The sequence below is a fragment of the Gigantopelta aegis genome, chromosome 2, assembly GCF_016097555.1.
Source record: "Gigantopelta aegis isolate Gae_Host chromosome 2, Gae_host_genome, whole genome shotgun sequence".
Classification (NCBI taxonomy): Eukaryota; Metazoa; Mollusca; class Gastropoda; order Neomphalida; family Peltospiridae; genus Gigantopelta; species Gigantopelta aegis.
The window spans coordinates 50,626,106-50,647,151 of NC_054700.1; the positions used below are offsets into that span (position 1 = coordinate 50,626,106).

Below are 21,046 nucleotides of genomic sequence, written 5' to 3' on the forward strand. Positions count from 1 at the left end.
CATTTTCAGACTTTCAAAGACTTTTACACAGCAGTCAAAGACAATAGAATGAGATAAAAATATCAAATCAGTTCATTTATGTTGCTGTCTATGGCAACAAATTTAGCTCTTTTTTTTTACATACATCATGACAGAAAGTTTGTTTTATTTAACGATGCCACTAGAGCACATTGATTTTTTATCTTATCATCGGCTATTGGACGTCAAACATATGGTCATTCTGACACTGTTTTTTTTAGAGGAAACCCGCTGTCGCCACATAGGCTACTCTTTTATGGCAGGCAGCAAGGAATCTTTTATTTGCGCTTCCCACAGGCAGGATAGCACAAACCATGGCCTTTGTTGAACCAGTTATGGATCACTGGTTGGTGCAAGTGGTTTACACCTACCCACTGCGCCTTGCGGAGCACTCACTCAGGGTTTGGAGTCGGTATCTGGATTAAAAATCCCATGCCTCGACTGGGATCCGAACCCAGTACCTACCAGCCTGTAGACCGATGGCCTAACCACGATGCCACTGAGGCCGGTCACATCATGACAGATTAAACCTTGTAACTGGAAAATATCAAGTGCATGTAGCTGTAAAGGTTATCATCATTGCTTTGGCTATGATTTGTGCGTGGACACCAGCAGAAAGAAGGTCAGAATATTCACGTTGATTGAAGAAAAATTAATTAATTAATTAAAAAATAAAAGAATGAACACAATAGAAGAATTTAAAGACTTTTAAAGACTTATATTACAATTCAAAGATATTCAAAAACCTAAAAAAAAAAAAAAAAATCAAACTGAAAGACATTCAAGGAATTTAAAGACCGTTATGAAGCCTGATTAATCAATGTCCTCTGGGAGTATGATTAAAGAAACCAAACTTCAACATATTGTGTCAAGACACCAAAAAGACAGTCTGAAATGTCAGAGTAGCCTCTGTGTTGGCAGTTGGTTTCGTAATGCAGTTAGTCTAGGATTAACCACGTTAGTAGACCCATTGGGCTTTTTCGTGTTGTAACCAGTACACCATGATTGGTATATCAAAAGCTGTGGTATGTACTATCTTGTCTGCTGGATAATGCATATAAAAGATACCTTAATTTCTGCTAATAGCAAATATGTAGCGGATTTCCTCTACAGACCACATGTCGTAATTATCAAATGTTTGACAATCGATAGTAAATGATTAATTATTAATCAATGTGCTCTAATGATATCATTAAACAAAACAAACTTTAACTTTTTATGTGTCAGACACTAAAAAGACAGTTAAAAATGGCAAAGTAACCTGTAGATGTGTTGGCAGTAAGTTTCCTTTAACATTACAGTTTTGAGCAATTTTGGTGATTACCATATGTCATACATGTTGACATGACATTAAGCAGACATTCCTTTATTTTAATGAAATTACTGTAAACTACTTTATTTTTGCGGGATCAAAATTTCGCAATTTAATGAAAATGAATCAGTTCGTGAGAATATATTTTCAGTTCTGATATTAATAATTTTGATGTTTATTGTTTACAAAATACCATAAGGGTCATTCCATGTCAAATCAACAAATATTTGAGGTCGCCCACTCACTTCGGTCTCAGATTCACTTGAAATTTGTACCAAACATGTCTCAGTTATCCACATGAACAAATGTCAAGTTTGAGTTCTGTATTTCAAATAGTTTTGAAGTAATGGGCATTTTCCTAACTATGGTAAGAGTTAAATTTAGCTGAAAAATGGCCACAGTAATTTTCCTGCTATATTTCAAGACCTATTATCTCAGGACATAATGGACTTATAGCTCTGACATTTTGCATGGGCCCTAAGGAGGTTATAAAGGATTGATTTACAGCAGACTGGTGCTTTTCAGTCATCATACTGAATGACTGGATACACATGAAAAATGTCGAAAATGCAAGTTTATTTCACGAGCACCCATTTTCCTGACTCTAAAACAGTGTGTTACATTCACTGCATACACATAATTCTTTTTGTCTATGAAGTCCACCCTAATCACCCAAAATGTCAACTACATTGTTACTACTGTAACGGAAACTAACGAAGTCTTGGATTGAATGAGACTACATTTATTTATTTATTTTTAATGTCCAATTTTCATCAACTTTTCATTTCGTGTGGAATTTATTTTCACGAATTTTATTCCAACGCAAAAATAATTTCCTCGCGAAATTAAAGTATTTTACAATACTCTTGAAAGTTGAGAAGAAACCCGTCTGACCTGCACTTCCACACACTCTCCCACTCAGTCGGGTGGTGTGTGTCCACTGCGTCTCGCTCATGGTGCAGGGCATGTCTCAGCTCCTGGTGGAGGGGCTCATCGTCATCAGGCCCCACCCCAACACTGAACTGGACCCGCCTCGGGGGGTGGTCTTCCTCCGGCGTCTCCTGCTCGCACATCTGCCATAACTGGATTAGTTCTCCACCAGTCAGCAGTTTCGAGCCTGAAAATTAGTTAATGTCAGAAATTATGATTACTGTAAGTACACTGCATAACAGCTAAAGGCAACTAAGTTCTGATTTACCCCCCACCCACCCCACCACCCCCAAACCCACATACAATATGTACTTCATGTACAAGTGAATTTCTGTTCACTGTTAACTCAGTGAATTAAAAACATCAACAAAAACCCACACTGACATGTATGAAGGTAAATTACTAATACTGTACTTATACTATTATTACTATACATTTAATCTATAATGGATATCTAATATACATTTACAAACCAATAAATAACGATAATATTAATTAAAGATTTTGCATTAAAAAAAATTATAATATAGGAAATATTAATGAATTATTATTAATAAATCATAATTGTATAATTTTAAAGGAAACAAAAGCAAAGGAGTAGATATCATACCATAACCACCTTCATACAGAAAATGTGCTCACAGAATCAGGATATACACACACACACACACACACGCACACACACACTTACACACACAATCACAATCACACACACACACACACACACACACACAGACAGACAGACAGACAGACAGACAGACAGACAGGCAGACAGACACACACAATATTTATTACAGCACACTTAAATACATGTAATTTGACCTGCAAGACATGACACCACCATTTGTAATGACATTATTTGTTGTTTACAGTCCAGATTAGGAAATACCACTCCATTAAAACATAATACATGATGATAAAATAATATGAAGTGCCTTTCCAATTTAATTTTTCTTTTTTTATCATTACAAATACATTTAAATTGGCATCTGTGATATATATCTTTTTTTAAAGCCATTTGTGTGATGATACTTGTTATTTTTAGTACAATGTGATAACATCTGTACAAGTGATATACATGTACTGGCACTTATATAATAGGGGGAGAAAAATGAGGCATGGTACAGGTAGTTATCAAGGAGTACTCCCTAAAAAATAGCAGTGGCATTAACCCTCAGGTTATTGTATTTCTTACAGAATATATTCACACATAGAAATTGTATTGAAAAGTGAAGGATGCATGGTGTACGACCTTCGACACTTGTACTTTTAATAATATGCTGAATATACAGTTTGGTAAACAACTTAGCCACAGCCCTCCCCCCTCCAACACACACACACAAACACAAACAGACACACACACACACACACATCACACACACATCACACACAGACACAACAGATACAGATACACACACACACACAAACACATACAGACACAAACACACACAGACACACTGTAGATATTGCTATTTATCATATAATATCTTACATTTTCAGTGCACTCAAAGTATGTGATATTTTTCAGATCACACAAGAATTTGATAACTTTGCAAATTAGATGTAAATTAGTCGAGGTCTCGGCACTAGGTTTATCGACATTTAAGCTAACGTACTTGGGTGACACTCCATGATTGACGTATGCATTCATAGTCATCAAATAAAAACATGTCAATGGCAGTTTGACACTGAAAGCTGTCCAGCGTTCAGAAAACAAAAAACGTTAGGCATAACTTTATTTTGATGTAAGGACATCCAAAATGACGTCATTCGAGTTTGATGTCATTTCCATTCAAAAATACACCGCGCCACATATTCTTACGTCATTTGAATATCTAGTAATGGCGGACTAGACTATAGCTGCGTGTACAGTTTACAAAAACATGTTGTATTAAGCTTGAGCTTATATGATAAAGAGATTATTACCCTCGTGTATTTTGGTATCGTCAGTATCATATATTAGGAATAAAATAATGTATTATGCTCGCCAGAGGCTCGCATAATACAATTTTTATTCCTAATATATGATATTAACGATACCAAAAAACACTCTGGTAATAACCTCTATGTATATAAAAAAAATTCATTTCAACTTATTTTCATGCTTATATCCAATTACGGTTTAAGTACACTGTACATGAACACACACCTCAGCTATCTGGGCTGTCTGTCCAGGACAGTGGGTTAGTTGTTAGTGAGAGAGAAGAGGGTGTAGTGGTCTTACACCTACCCAATGAGTCGTTAAAACTCGCTCTGGGTGGGAGCCGGTACCAAGCTGCGAACCCAATACTTACCAGCCTTATGTTCGATAGCTCAACCACATAACGTATAACAAAACAGCTTATTAATAAAAAATTTTTTTAAATCTATTTAAAAAGATAATGATCAATACACATGTACATCTCATAATGAATCACTGAGCCTGCATGGCAATATTCATGCCCATCACTCCACACACAGGGCTTCCAGATTATGGTAGCCCCACTGCCATGGCTAGTGATATTCAATATTGGGCTAGTATATAACTACTGCCATACACAATGGCTAGTGGGAAAAAAGAGAAGTCAAATGTTGCAGTTAAGTCTCTATTTTGTAAATATGAATATCCTGCCTCCACCCCACCTCCCAATGTTAGTGCTTTTAAGCTCTATCTCCCCCTTTAGGTGACATATCTGATTACTACTATTATTTAGTAAAATTGTATTAACTTTAAGTAAAGTAGGACTAGTGAATTTTTAATCATGGCTAGTATATTTTTAAAATTACTGATCCCATGGCTAGTGAATTTTATACAAAAAGTAAAGTAAAGTTTGTTTTATTTAACGACACCACTAGAGCACATTGATTTTTTATCTTATCATCGGCTACTGGACGTCAAACATATGGTCATTCTGACACTGTTTTTAGAGGAAACCCGCTGTCGCCACATAGGCTACTCTTTTTACGACAGGCTGCAAGGGATCTTTTATTTGCGCTTCCCACAGGCAGGATAGCACAAACCATGGCCTTTGTTGAACCAGTTATGGATCACTGGTCGGTGCAAGTGGTTTACAACAACTACCCATTGAGCCTTGCGGAGCACTCACTCAGGGTTTGGAGTCGGTATCTCGATTAAAAATCCCATGCCTCGACTGGGATCCGAACCCAGTACCTACCAGCCTGTAGACCGATGACCTGCCACGACGCCACCGAGGCCGGTCAATTTTATACAAATTCTAGAAGCCCTGACACACAATATACATGTATATATACAATGTATACAGCAATGACTCTCGATTCAATGGCTCTGCATGCACATGTGTAAATAATGAACCTACTGTGCATTCAACCGAGCACTCTGTGGCATTAAAAAAGGCTCGCTAGACTGGTTTTGGTTCTTAATTATAAATAAATGTCACAGGACAGGAAACCAGTCGAATCATTAATATGTGTTTGCGACAAAACCTTCATTGTACATGTGCATAATTAACAGAACACATCCCAGGTTCAGCGAGTTACTATATATCAATCTGATTAAAATTAGCTCTACTGATAGATCTAATAGCATTGCGTGGACTCCCATGTCCAGGTGACATTTCATCTATAAATAACAATTTAAATATCGACCAATTACACTTTGCCTTTTATAGTGTTATTCGGAAGCATACAAATTAAAAAAATATCGGGCAAGACTATTTATGCAATAGGCAAACTTGTTGGTCTTTCTCAACATTAAAAAACAGGGGGGAAATGCAGTAATAAACTCTGGATTGTATACCAGTATAAATAGATTTTATTGCCATACCATCACGGTTTCTTTTTACTGCAAGCCTTAATTAAAACAGTTTTAACAGTTCAGAGTCAGACATTAAACTACACATAAGCATACAATACTGGGGAAGGGGGGGGGGGGGGTCAGGGTGATCAACTGACCTCCTAGTGCTAAAGCAAATCCTTAAATTCGGTCAAAAACGATACAGATATTTGGGCAAAATGTGCTCACCTGAGATCTTTTAACCATGTATTTCCATAATTTTAGCCACAAAATTAGTTGTAATTAATGTAAAAATGTGTAGTGATATACTTGCAACCCTATCTAGCTGTCTGTCAATCAGTAAAGTTAAAATGAAAAATGTTTGTTATCCAGATTCGGGCAGTTTTCGTTTAATTCAGACAAAAAGCAACCTGCCCCATCCCTCACCCCCAAAAGAAAATGGGAGCCCATATATACCTATGAAAATACAAATCTGTAGCATACCTTCCATATTCCAACTGAGGCAGTTGATGAAACTTTCTGCCTCTAGGGTGGCAGTCTTATACCAGCGGTAATCCAACTTCTGTAAAACAAAACAGATAACGCTTTAATACGTACCACATTTTTATCAAATTGCTGTTCTATTAATTCCTATAACTAATCTTTTAATTTAAAAACTGAAAAGAATTTTTTAAAACAAAATTAACATTAGATACACCTTTTTGGTAAAGCTATTTATAAATTTTAGTAAAGTAAATATATATATTTTTCAATATGTTCATTATACACATACGCATAAGAAGTAGACAAGCACACCATTTATGATGTAGGATTATTTAATATCATAGCAGTACTTGTGTCCTTTTTTTATATAAATTTTTATCTAAAAAGAAAAAAATACCCCCAACCCCTGAAACAACAACAACAAAAAAAAAAAAACCCCAGACATTCAAACAAAATAACAAAAACAAACTTATGCATACAAACAAAGATAATGCTACATAAACAGCCATTTCATATAAGGGTCTCCCTACAGCCTTTTTATCCCATCTGGAACACTGTTTATAAGAACACTGTTTATTATAAAGAATTTGAAAACAAAAACAATGATTGAAGTGTGTTTAATTTAGTAATTACTCCTAGACCCAATGCTGTATATATATACAGGTTTGGGTCTTTAGAATCTTCAGACATTTTGAAAATTATTGACAATAAACTGTTCTGGACAGGACAAAAAAAAAGAAAGAAAAAAGGAGACTAGTTTTTATGTGAAATGGCCTCATAAACACAAATATACATTTCATTCACCATATTTTGTTGATTTCACAGAGTTTTGACTTGGACAAACATTATATTGTGAACTAAATTTAATTTGACTAATGGCCAAACCGACTGCGACAAGCCGATTATCAAATTAGCTGTCTGGCAAATGTCTTAAGAAATCAATTCACAAACGTTAGCTTCAATTTGTGTTTAGCAATGTAACGAATGCCAGTTTATCGCTGATATCAAATAATTAACTTTTGGCAACTTTATTACGAAATCAATTTCAGCTTATTTTTACCAATGTAACAAATGCCAACTTATGGCTGATATCAAATAATTACATTGAAGTTTTGGCAAAGTAATTACAAAATCAATTTCAGCTTGTTTTTAGAAATGCAATGAAAGAAATTTACAACCCTGTCAATCATCAGAGGAAACATATTTTTGTCCACACAAAACCCCACATACATAATAACAGCAAACACATGTCTATGTACAACATGTACAGCTCTTCTAATGTAGACACATCATAGTAGTGAATTCACACAACAATACAAGAAACAAACATGCACCAGGACTTCTAGATTATGGTAGCCCAGGGGCGTAGGTTGGTGTGTGTGTGTGTGTGTGTGTGTGTGTGTGTGTGTGTGTGTGTGTGTGTGTGTGTGGCTGGTTGAAGAAAATGGTCAGCTTTCAGAACTAAAACATACAGGTTTATACATAATGGAATTTCTGGTGGTGCAAAAACAAAATAGAAAAAGAGTCCACTTGGTTCATATTCACCCACACACCCCCAGGTCCAGATATGCTATGCCCCTGTAGCCCCACACCCATAGCTAGTGATATTCAATTTTGGGCTAGTAAATAACTACTATTACCATGCCCAATGGCTAGTGAATTTTTCTTTGTCAAATGTTAGTTAAGTCTATTTTGTAAATATGAATATCCTGCACCCCCCCCCCCCCCCCCCACTTATTATTATTATGATTATGGTAGCCCCACTGCCATGGCTAGTGATATTCAATATTGGGCTAGTATATAACTACTGCCATACACAATGGCTAGTGGGAAAAAAGAGAAGTCAAATGTTGCAGTTAAGTCTCTATTTTGTAAATATGAATATCCTGCCTCCACCCCCCACCCCCCAATGTTAGTGTTTTTAAGCTCTATCTCCCTCTTTAGGTGACATATCTGATTATTACTATTATTTAGCAAAATTGTATTAACTTAAAGTAAAGTAAAGTAGGGCTTTTGAATTTTTAATTGTGGCTAGTAAATATTTTAAACCACTGATCTCATGGCTAGTGGATTTTCATAAAAATTCTAGAAGCCACGATGAACTGTGTATGTACACATTACAGCCCTGGTGCTTAAGGTATTAGCTATATAAGGCTGGTAGGTACTGAGTTCAGGTCTCGACACCCCCTCCCACCCAGAATGAGGTTTAAGGATAGACTTTTCTTTTACTGACCACCATTACCCCAGTGCGCCAGAGAAAAAGCTATACGTAGATGTATGTAGCTGAGAAGTATGCCCTGGACAGTGTGTCTGAATCTTAATGGAATATTTAAGTATGAAACTGGATATTTAAGCAGAGTTCGAAACTCGCCAAAAAATATGATCGCCCCCCAAAATAATAATGCAAGTGAACAAATTATGGTAAGCGAATCACGAGCAAGATTTTAATGTGAAATACAAATATTAATAATGGCTCAAGTGTTATAGCTCTAAAGAAGATAATTTTATCTGGGTGACTAACGCCATTATTTTTTTAATATTTAAGTCGCCCAAACAGGACATTGGTCGCCAGCGACCTGGCCACACGCCGTTTCAAGCCCTGTTAAGTATGAAAATCAAGTAAATCATTTATGATTTATATACACTGTTATTCTATGTAAATAACATTATAATGAACTTACTATTTTAACATATGTGGTAAATTTGCAATTTGTATTAATAATGTAGATTATTAGTTTAATTAATACTCTACAATGTATATCTATGTAACTGTTATTGTTTGGCCTACAAAAATATATATAATTAAATATTAAACCAAATATTCTTTGTTAGTTATACATATATACTTTAGGGCTACTCTTTTTCGATTAGCAGCAAGGGATCTTTTATATGCATCATCCCATAGGATAGCACATACCACGGCCTTTGATGTACCAGTCGTGGTGCACTGGCTGGAGCAAGAAATAGCCCAATGGGTCCACTGACGGGGATCGATCCCAGACCGACTGCACATCAAGCAAGTGCTTTACCACTGGGCTATATCTTGCCCTCAAGGAATAAGGACCAAATCAGTTTTCGGATTATACTAAAATCCAGAAGTTTATTTCATCTCTGACTCAATAAAGTATATTATGTACCTGTACATAATATATTGATAAAAGAAACTATAACTTACATGCATGCTTATGTATATACACAGTGTGGCTGTACAGACTACTTACAGAACTTGTTTATTTCTAAAGTACATACATGTATATATACACAACGGAATTTGGAATCATGCATTCATTCAGTTTGATAAATGTATGGAATTTATATGTGAATACAGGCATAAACATATGTCTATATAAATAACGAAATCTATTCAAGTGGCAGTCTATTGGTATCACTATATAACATCCACCTGTATTGAACGAATTAAAGGGCCATTTCCAAGAGTATGATTTCTGATGTGGCATGAGGACGATTACATTAAAAAAAACCCCAAAACATGCCACATATCTGTATATGAAAATGCTGCTATTGATAACCACATCAAATTTATTATGAGTTCCTTTTCCATGTTTCGCCACCCCACCCCTGTGCCACACATGGAAAACAGCCCTAAAGAAGGTAATAGCAGACAACTGATTTAATAAGAATGAATGAATGCTTAAAGGTGCAATATCAAGAATAGTTATATTATACAACCAATTTCCCAAAAGAAAATGCATGCTTGCGGCTAGGTTGTTGCAAGGTAGATACAAGGTTGTTACAAGGTAGTACAAGCAATGCAAGCTATTTGCAAGCTAACATTTAGCTTGCGTAAGGTAGTCAGTATTTCTGCAAGCTTGCTGCATGCATGTTTTCATTTGTGAAAGCATGCGCAAGCTTGCTGCATGCATATCTTCAACTGTGCAAGCTTCCCGCAAGCATGTTTTCATTTTTGCTAGCTTGCTGCAAGCATATCTTCAAATGTGCAAGCTTCCCGCAAGCATGTTTTCATTTTGCAAGCTTGCGCAAGCTTTCTGCACGCATATCTTCAACTGTGCAAGCTTCCCGCAAGCATGTTTTCATTTTTGCAAGCTTGCTGCATGTATATCTTCAACTGTGAAAGCATGTCTACACTTGTGGAGGAAAAGCTAAGTCCAAATCATTTTCATGGTTATTTTTTTTTTTTAATTCATAACTTCTCATATGATTGATCAAATTCAGTGGGAACAGTGACTAAACAACCAAACATGTAACAGATTTAGATAGTATTTACAATAATAATTAAAACAAAATTAATATTAATACATACAAATGATAATACAATATGGCTAAAACAGAATCATCTTGTAATGATTGGATTTTCAATTGGCCCCAAAAATAATATCATATGCATGGCCATGAGAGGATGACATGGGCTATGTTTGGTTGAAATTAGCCTGGTGGAATCTGAGAAGATGTTAAAAATGTCTGAGCCAATCAGAGGCCAGGGTGGCCATCTTGGATTTTTAATCAGCCACAAAAATAACAACACTTAGTAAGTCATGAGAGAATCATATGGACTAAGTTTGATTGAAACCTGCCTGGTGGACCTTGAAAAGAAGCAAAAAAATGTTTCTGTCAATCAAAGGCCACGACAGCTATCTTGATTTTAAATCTGCCCGAAAAATAACAAACTTGGTCAGGGCCATGAGAGGATCATGAGGAATACATATGGTTTAAATCTGCATGGTGGAACTTGAGTAAAAGTTAAAAATGTCTCAGTTATTCAGAGGCCAGGGCGGCCATCTTGGAATTTTTATTGGCCTGAAAAAGAACAACACTTGGTCAGGTCTATAAGAGGATCATTTGGACCAAGTTTGGTTGAATCCTGCTTGGTGGAACAGGAGAAAAAAGAAAACAAGAAGAAACAAACAAATGACTTTATACCACAGTGTGGATCTCCAGATAGTGGAGGAATATAACCTAAGACAAGAAGAAGAAGAAGAATATAGGACCGGGAGCTTTTTAGAATATTAGTTTAGTCAAGACTATCCCACATACATGGAACATGTCTATCAGACAGGTAAACTAATTTTGTAGCCTATGTATCTGACAACATACAGCACCTATGTTTTTTGTTTTAACTGTTCATGTTTTTCACTTTAAAACCATTGGGTTTTTTTTAAAGAATTATACAAGATGCAAGATGGCTGCCACTGATGCAAGCTTGTAGGTAGATCGTCGCAAGCTTGCAGGAAGCTCGTAGCAAGCTTGCAGAAAGCTTGTTGCAAGCTTGCGGGAAGCTCGTCGTAAGCGTGCGGGTAGCTCATCGCAAGCGTGCGGGAAGTTCGTCGCAAGCTTGCGGGAAGCTCGTCGCAAGCTTGCAGCAAGGTTGTAAAAAGGTTCCAAATACTAGGTTAAACTGAACAAGCTTGCGGGAAGCTCATTGCAAGCTTGCGGGAAGCTCGTCGCAAGCGTGCGGGAATCTCGTCGCAAGCTTGCGGGAAGCTTGTCGCAAGCTTGCAGCAAGGTTGTAAAAAGGTTCCAAATACTAGCTTAAACTGAACAAGCTTGCGTGAAGCTCGTCGCAAGCATGCGGGAAACTCGTAGCAAGCTTGCAGGAAGCTTGTCGCAAGGTTGTATAAAGGTTCCAAATACTAGCTCGAAACGCGGTAGTTAATACCGTGTAAAATATGCTTGTACAACCTTGTCGCAAGGTAGTTACCAGCTAGTTACCAGCTATTTATTAAGCTTGCAATTTTTGTTTGGGAACTACCCTAAATCATCCACATTATTTTGGTTTTCAGCACGACATTCTTTGATATCTTTTAACTGCAGACACTAATCTACACTGGAGGTGAAGTAAAACTAAAAGTAAATTATAAACCATTTCAGGACTCGAAAGGCAAATGTCTTCAGCAGTTTTTGGTTTAATAATTAGTACATTAAAACAAGAATTCTGCGAAATTAAATGTCTTGCCTACCATAAAAATTTTCGGTGTACTGTGATGAACATTCATGGGTGCAACTATCAACCAAGTTTCAGTGACCAAGGACTTATAGTTTGTGAGAAACTGATCTAAACACAAAACTTTAACATTGAACTTGAACACAAAAGTTGATGTTGTCGCTGCCGTCAGAAAAGTGGTGACAAACTTGCAAGCCACATCAAAGCAGTTGCATGGCCATATTCATTTATAACTGAGAACACACAAGATTATTAAATTTGTAGATATGTTTGTATTTTGCATTGATACATGTAAGCAATGTTGTAAGATTGAGAGGCAAGCTTTAACCACCACCAAGCATGAAAACAAGATCTCAAACATTTCTTGGTATTCTCAGTAATCGATGCGTAACAGGTTTTACTATACATAGCTAGTTTTTCATATGGCCTATGACAGCATATACATGTATATATATCATGGTCATTGATATACTAATTATGGTTGGTGAGACATGCAGATACATGAACCATGTACAATGTGTCGATTATATGAAAAGCTTAACGACACCACTAGAGCACATTTATTTATTAATCATTGGCTACTGAATGTCAAACATTTGATAATTTAGATTCGTAGTCTTCAGAGAAAACCTGCTATTTTTTTTTTAATTAGCAGCGAGGGATCTTTTATAAACAATTTCCCATATATATATACCATGGTTTTTGATATACCAGTCGTGGGGCATTGATTGCAACAGGGAAAAACCCTCAGAGAATGGATCCACTGAGGTGGTTCGATCCTACAGCGCAAGCGTCTCAAGAAAATAACCTACCGACTGAGCTAGATCCCACCGACATGAAGGCAGAAACATCTACATGTATTTATGATGATATTACACATACACTCTAAATAAACAATCTGATATTTTAAGGAAAACACAGCACACACGATATATGAAGAAAAAAAAAATGAATGAGATATACATACATAATAGATGTGTATTCTAAGATAAAAACTGCACACTCTAAAAGCAAACAATTCTGCCGTCAATGCAATGGTAAAACATACATGTAGTACATGTAACTCACTTATTGTTTTCGAAAAAACCAAGAAATAGTCCAAATTAAGTTGCGCCTGTGTGAAATCGACTTAGTGAATTATCTTAGACTTTAGTGCCAGGTTCTGGCTTTGAGATGATGCAAATTTCACTGACTTGCCAATGGTAAAATAAACTAACATACAGCATATGAATTAGCAAGACAGTTAACACACTGAAAACCAACCTGAGCATAACCTACATAATTAAGGTAACATGAACAATGATGTTATCTCGATTTTAGCACAAGGTGAGTTGTTATGTTTTTGCCACTGGATGGTGGAGTTCTATTCTAAGCACACAATATGAAATATTAAGAATTCAAGACAAAAATTACACTAAGGGCTGTTCATAAACTGATCTCATGACAGAGGTGGGGTGGGGTTGGAGGTGGGGACAGGGTTGGGATGTACGTTTTGTATTACCACACCTAAAATAAAGAAATGTTTATTTAACTGCCAAGCAACATTTGTATACATGTACGTGTAGCTCTGAATAAAACATTTGGCTAAATTGTCTATTAAAACTTAAAAAGAAAGAAAGTGTTTTATTTAACGACGCACTCAACACATTTTATTTACGGTTATATGGCGTCAGACATATGGTTAAGGACCACACAGATATGTTTAGAGGAAACCCGCTGTTGCCACATAGGCTACTCTTGTACGACAGGCAGCAAGGGATCTTTTATTTGCACTTCCCACAGGCAGGATAGCACAAACCATGGCCTTTGTTAAACCAGTTATGGATCACTGGTCGGAGCAAGTGGTTTACACCTACCCACTGAGCCTTGCGGAGCACTCACTCAGGGTTTGGAGTCGGTATCTGGATTAAAAATTCCATGCCTCGACTGGGATCCGAACCCAGTACCTACCAGCCTGTAGACCGATGGCATGCCATGACGCCACCGAGGCCGGTAAAAAAACTTTTAAAATGACAGAAATTTCTGTTATTTTTACAAAAACAAAATCTATTTTATTACATGTACATAAAATTATTTCTACCAAATTAAAGGGACTGTCATGAGTTTGTAGGCATTGTGTTAACAGCTATAGAGCCTTGTTTAGGGTTTGTTTTTGTTTTTTGTTTAACAACACCACTAGAGCACATTGATTTATTCATCAGCAGCTATTGGATGTCAAACATATGGTAATTTTAACTTGTAGTCATCAGAGGAAACCTGCAACATTTTTTCTGATGCAGCAAGGGATCTTTTATATGCACTTTCCCACAGACAGGAAAGAACATACCACGGTCTTTGACCAGTTATGGTGCACTGGTTGTAACGAGGAGAAAAAACCCCAGTCAACTGAATGGATCCACCAAGGTGGTTCAATCCTGTGATGCAAGCACCTCAAGCAAACACTCAACCGACTGAGCTAAATCCCGCTCCTGGTTTATACAAATATCACTTACTGATCTTTAATATCTAATGTGAGTTATTAAAAAAATATCTGCTCGTAGTAAACATGTCACACTGGCAGCAAACTCAGGACAGTCCATCGAAATTAAAATATGACAATTTTTTATTTTTTTTAAATCGCAACTGCCGAATTTGTCGAGTAGCCCTGACCATGTATACACATAACTACATGTACATATATAGAAAACAAACAGTGCATAATGGACCCACCAGACATAAAATATTAATAATATGGCCTCCTGTCTCCCCACCCATCACCAGACATAAGATATTAATAATACAGCCTCCCGTCTCCCCACCCATCACCAGACATAAAATAAAAACAGGGCCTCCTCCGTCCATCTCCAACACAACTACCATTTGGTCAGTTTTGGAACAGCAACAAGAGAAAAAGAACAATATATGCAACTGACGATAATTAAATAAAGCGCAAGATGCTACATCTGAAATACATAACACAACTTGCACTGTGCTAATAAAAACCAACCTTTGGCTGAGGCTGTTTTAAGAAAAGGTGAGAAGAAAACATTGAACTTTTAAAAAGTGAAAGAGACAAACAAAAACATGTATAGCTATATTATATATATATAGTATGTATATACAATTACATATAGGTCAGGTAGTGTTATTGTGGAGTAGACTGCAAATAATATGGTGGATCATAATAGACTTTTATTTTTTAAAACACAAAAACCAGGAGTGAAAAACCGCGCCATTTAGCATAGGATTGGATCAAATCTTAGATTAGAATTCTCAAATGTCTCTTTCTACAGGAAGAATTCTGGAATTCCTCTTTCTACCTGTAGAATTCTATAATCCCAATTTAATTTTACCAGTAGAATTCTGGTAAATTCCACTTTCTACCTGTAGAATTCCGTAATCCCAATTTAATTTTATCAGTATAATTCTGGTATTCCACTTTCTACCCAACTTTGCAATCTCACAGTACAATGCAAGAAAGTTAAAGTTTGTTTTGTTCAATGACACCACTAGAGCACACTGATTTTGCAATGCAAAAAGATTTGCAAGGACAATGCAATGCAATGCAATGCTGCCTAAGACAGCCTAAGTGAGCCTTGTGAACAAGGGCACAATGTAACAATTGATATGGATTTCTTCCTGTAGAAAATATTGTCTTAACTAACCAACCATACACTATATGTTTATATGCAGACACAGTATTTAATTATTAATACAATATAGTCCATAAACCATATATTGCCATTATGGATGATTGATTTAAATATTTTCAGCACTACATGTACATATTATGTAAATGGACATGTAGGTGTTTTGACCCATTAAATTTGATACATGTATACAATCATGCCAATGGCATGTAAATAGTTCACTTTAACCACACATGTATGCACACACAGGTCACAATATATGATACATATCAAATATAGTTCGCCATGTCATGATGATGATGCAGTATGTGTGATTATTATATACCCAAAGGCAAAAGTTATTGTGACATGGATTGTTTGGAGTAATAAATTTGTGAATGGATTTATGGATGCAAACCAGAGAAAATGTGCATGAAACAGCTCAAAGAAATGCAACCAAGCAGTTGTTGTAGAGATTGCATGCTTTGTGCAAGAAACATGGAATATTCGGGAGAAATGCTGTCCAGCGTTCGCCATAAAAGGCCAGACATTCAGTCGCAAATCATTGCCACTCTGTGCAGCCTTCAGAAGTCCAGAAGTCAGAAAAACACCATTAGTGAACTGTTTGATGCAATTTCATCATGCCACGCCTCAGTGAAAATTACAGATGGTGAGTCATAGTGATGCTTGAATCTGGGACCTCGCAGCGTGACATCACACGTCAATTGAATATCCACAGAAACACCATATGGCACTTATGGCAACGATATCAACAAAACAACCAGGTCAGGGACCGTCCCCGTAGTGGCCGATACCTGTGACAACCCCTCGCCAAGACACATAGATCCAAACCACACATCTGTGAAACAGGTTCCAGCTAGCAACCTTCACAGTCCGTACCATCCCTTTCTCCAGCGTTTAGTGACCTCAATGAGACAATGGTGCCAGGTCTGTATCAATGCTCAAGGTGGACACACTCGCTACTGACAGTGTGAACTTCGCTCTGGACCCCCTCTAGTGATGTGGCTCATTTGCATATAGCAGGTGCGCCCTTTTCATGGACTGTTGCTGGTTTCCATACCTTCAGACATTTCTCTTTCCATGTTATAACGTTTCATACAAGGCAATAAAAACTTATTATGAATTATCTTTGTCTTTTGTCTTTATATCTATATAAAATACTATGAATGGTTGTATGTATTTTATAATTACAATGTACATATGTTGTTTGAAAATGTATCTAACAAAGATAGGTGGAAACTTTTTAAACCGTGACCTGTATTCATGATACATACATGTAAATGGTATCTAGTGGACATGAGTGCAACATCTCATGTCCTCAAAAGCCAGGTTTAAGAAAAGAAAAAATGAATACCAGGTACCAGGTTAATTACATTTCATTTCAACTTATTTTCATGCTTATATCCAATAAAGGTTCAAGCACGCTGTCCTAGGCACACACATCAGCTATCTGGGATGTTTGTCCAGGACAGTGGGTTAGTTGTTAGTTGGTTAGTGGTTAGTGAAAGAGAAGAGGGTGTAGTGACCTTACACCTACCCATTGAGCCCTTAAGAACTCACTCTGGGTTGGAGCTGGTACCGGGCTGTGAACCCTGTACCTACCAGCCTATAGTCCTATTACAGCACAGTAGTCTGATTACAGTTAATTACTGCACTTGTGTTGGTAAAGATTACATACATGTACCTTTGTGTCATAGATACACATAGCAATCAGTACATGCAGTGTTAATTTCATTGGATATGATACATGTACCTTTGTGTCATAGATACACATAGCAATCAGTACATGCAGTGTTAATTTCATTGGATATGATACATGTACCTTTGTGTCATAGATACACATAGCAATCAGTACATGCAGTGTTAATTTCATTGGATATGATACATGTACCTGTATGTCTTCACAACAGGACAGCCAAGTAAATAAATCTCCCCACAAAATATTTATGTCTGGCATTGTCTGCAATTACTGATCGATCAGTGTGTATATGAGTATATCAGAATCATAATGTAATTTATGTGGCAAAATAATTTGTAAAATCATATTTACATGTACACGTATGTTGCTTTGTTTCAAAAAAAGAATGCAATGCTGAACAGTTGCAGCAACTGACGTAGTAACATGCATGTCCATACATAAAAGAAAAAAACTGAACATGCCAGACGAAAGATTTGAGAAATGCAAGTAATGTGAAAAAAAGTGTTCAAGACCAAAATGACATGGTTGCACATGCACAAATTTGCTTTCTACTAAAATTTTAATGTACAGAATATGTTCATGTATCTATATAGAGAATACCGGTAACTAGTTAATAACATCGGATATCTGCTTTGTCCTGTGAAGGTAAGAATGGGAAATTCTGCGAGGCTCTGCCAGGTGGAATTTCCATTCGGCCTGAACAGGATAAAGCAGATATCCGACATCATTAACTATTATTATCTTTACCCTGCAGACCATAAAAATTAGGGGGAAAAGCTATTATTTCTGTTATTTCAGCCACATTGTACGATGACCTAGAGGTCAAATGAGCAATTTTGTAATGTAGGTTATGTGTGTGACATCACATGAGTGCCAAAATTTATCCATCATCATATTCTGTCAATAGAAACGGTGGTTGGAGGATAAAAGCAAATACTTTTAACTTAATGCTATAATAAAACTAAACGCTACATTTTCACCCACGTGTCAAATTTTATTTTTTATTGTATATTTTTAGCTCATTGGAAATGCTGCACATGAGCAAAAAAAAAAAGAAAAAAGTTTCGGCCAATGCAAAAAAACAACGAATAGGGGCTGCAGGCTTTTATCATTGAGATAAGCAGAAATGAAATCTAGGATTAATGTATTATTTGGCCTATTAGTTTTCATACATTGGTCTACTATACATGTCTGAACACACAGGTTCATGGTATAAGTCCAACCGACTTGGTGCCAAATAAAATGTGTCATACAGTTGTATAGGAAAAACTAACAACTCAACAGGGTTTTCAGGTTTATTGGGATCAACCATGGGCTGAAATATGATGATCCCTGGATTCAGACCTAACAACTCAGCAGGGTTTTCAGGTTTATAGGGATCAACCATGGGGTGGAATATGATGATCCCTGGATTCAGACCTAACAACTCAACAGGGTTTTCAGGTTTATTGGGATCAACCATGGGCTGAAATATGATGATCCCTGGATTCAGACCTAACAACTCAGCAGGGTTTTCAGGTTTATTGGGATCAACCATGGGGTGGAATATGATGATCCCTGGATTCAGACCTAACAACTCAGCAGGGTTTTCAGGTTTATTGGGATCAACCATGGGGTGGAATATGATGATCCCTGGATTCAGATATAACAACTCAGCAGGGTTTTCAGGTTTATAGGGATCAACCATGGGGTGGAATATGATGATCCCTGGATTCAGACCTAACAACTCAGCAGGGTTTTCAGGTTTATTGGGATCAACCATGGGCTGAAATATGATGATCCCTGGATTCAGACCTAACAACTCAGCAGGTTTTTCAGGTTTATTGGGATCAACCATGGGGTGGAATATGATGATCCCTGGATTCAGACCTAACAACTCAGCAGGGTTTTCAGGTTTATAGGGATCAACCATGGGGTGGAATATGATGATCCCTGGATTCAGACCTAACAACTCAGCAGGGTTTTCAGGTTTATAGGGATCAACCATGGGCTGAAATATGATGATCCCTGGATTCAGACCTAACAACTCAGCAGGGTTTTCAGGTTTATAGGGATCAACCATGGGGTGGAATATGATGATCCCTGGATTCAGACCTAACAACTCAGCAGGGTTTTCAGGTTTATAGGGATCAACCATGGGGTGAAATATGATGATTCCTGGATTCAGACCTAACAACTCAGCAGGGTTTTCAGGTTTATAGGGATCAACCATGGGGTGAAATATGATGATTCCTGGATTCAGACCTAACAACTATAAACAAAAAGACGCGACTGTGGGTCGGGTCATTACACAAGTTAGTATTACATTACAATGTATGCTGGTTGTATACAAAGATGACACCTTCAATCAAGACCGAACAATATACTACAGAAATAAAATAATTGTTTGCAACTCACATGGGCATTTTCACTTGTCAGTGGCGTTGGCTCAAATATGTGAACTTTTCTGGCATAGCTGGCAGCAATCTGCAAAAGAAAACAAAAACATCAGGGGAAAAAATTAGTCAAATTGGTAATCAGCGTTTGTCAATTAAAAAGCATATTGTACATAATTAAAACATATGCTGAAAGAGTTGTGGTAAAGTGCCTGATTGATGAGCGATGATTTTAGAATTGATCCTGGTTGGTGGGCCCATGTTTTAATTCCAGCCAGCGCTCCATATCTGGTGTAACGAAGGCCATGGTATGCATTATCCTGTCTGTGGGATCATGCATATAAAACATCCCTAACTGCTAATTGAAACAGCATGGAACGACAGCAACAGGTTTTCTCTCTCATTATCGGTTTGTTTTGTCTTGTTTAATCGTTGGCTACTCAGTGTCAATCATTTGGTTGTTGTGATACTCCGGATATCGGCTACATTTTTCCATTAGCAGCAAGGGATCTTTTATGTGCATTCTAACCACATTCAGGATAGCATGGCATTTGATATCAGTTATAGGGCATGGGTTGAAATGGGGGGAAAAAAACAAGAAACCCCAAAACAATCTGACAATACAGGTACATGTATATGTATATGTACATTCTGTAGGTATACCAAGGGAATTTGATTCGACTCCAGCATATGAGGAGTATTCTATTCGGGCAGTATCATGGCACTCGCTGGTCACTGCAGGAAAATCACTACACAGTAAACAAAAGAAGGAAGGAATGTTTGTATAACAATTAACACCCCAGAAATTTTTTTTCACTCAATAACTAGCATGGTACATGTATTTGCAACACATTTAGAGAACCATACCAGTTAGATCTTAATAGAGATTAGCAGCAAGAGCTCTTTTACATGTATTTTTAATTCTC

General features: G+C 36.9%; 1 protein-coding gene across 2 annotated transcripts in view; it reads right to left on the minus strand.

Moving 5' to 3' along the window:
* LOC121386723 (dmX-like protein 2) overlaps positions 1-21,046 on the minus strand; it is a 158,103-nt gene that overhangs the window by 93,283 nt on the left and 43,774 nt on the right. For both annotated transcript variants that reach the window (XM_041517726.1, XM_041517719.1), the window contains exons 3-6: positions 20,143-20,211; positions 15,404-15,415; positions 6,498-6,576; positions 2,225-2,447 (exon numbers count right to left, since the gene is read on the minus strand). In XM_041517726.1, the coding sequence (XP_041373660.1) occupies positions 2,225-2,447; positions 6,498-6,576; positions 15,404-15,415; positions 20,143-20,211 (383 nt within the window). The remainder of the gene's footprint in view (positions 1-2,224; positions 2,448-6,497; positions 6,577-15,403; positions 15,416-20,142; positions 20,212-21,046) is intronic.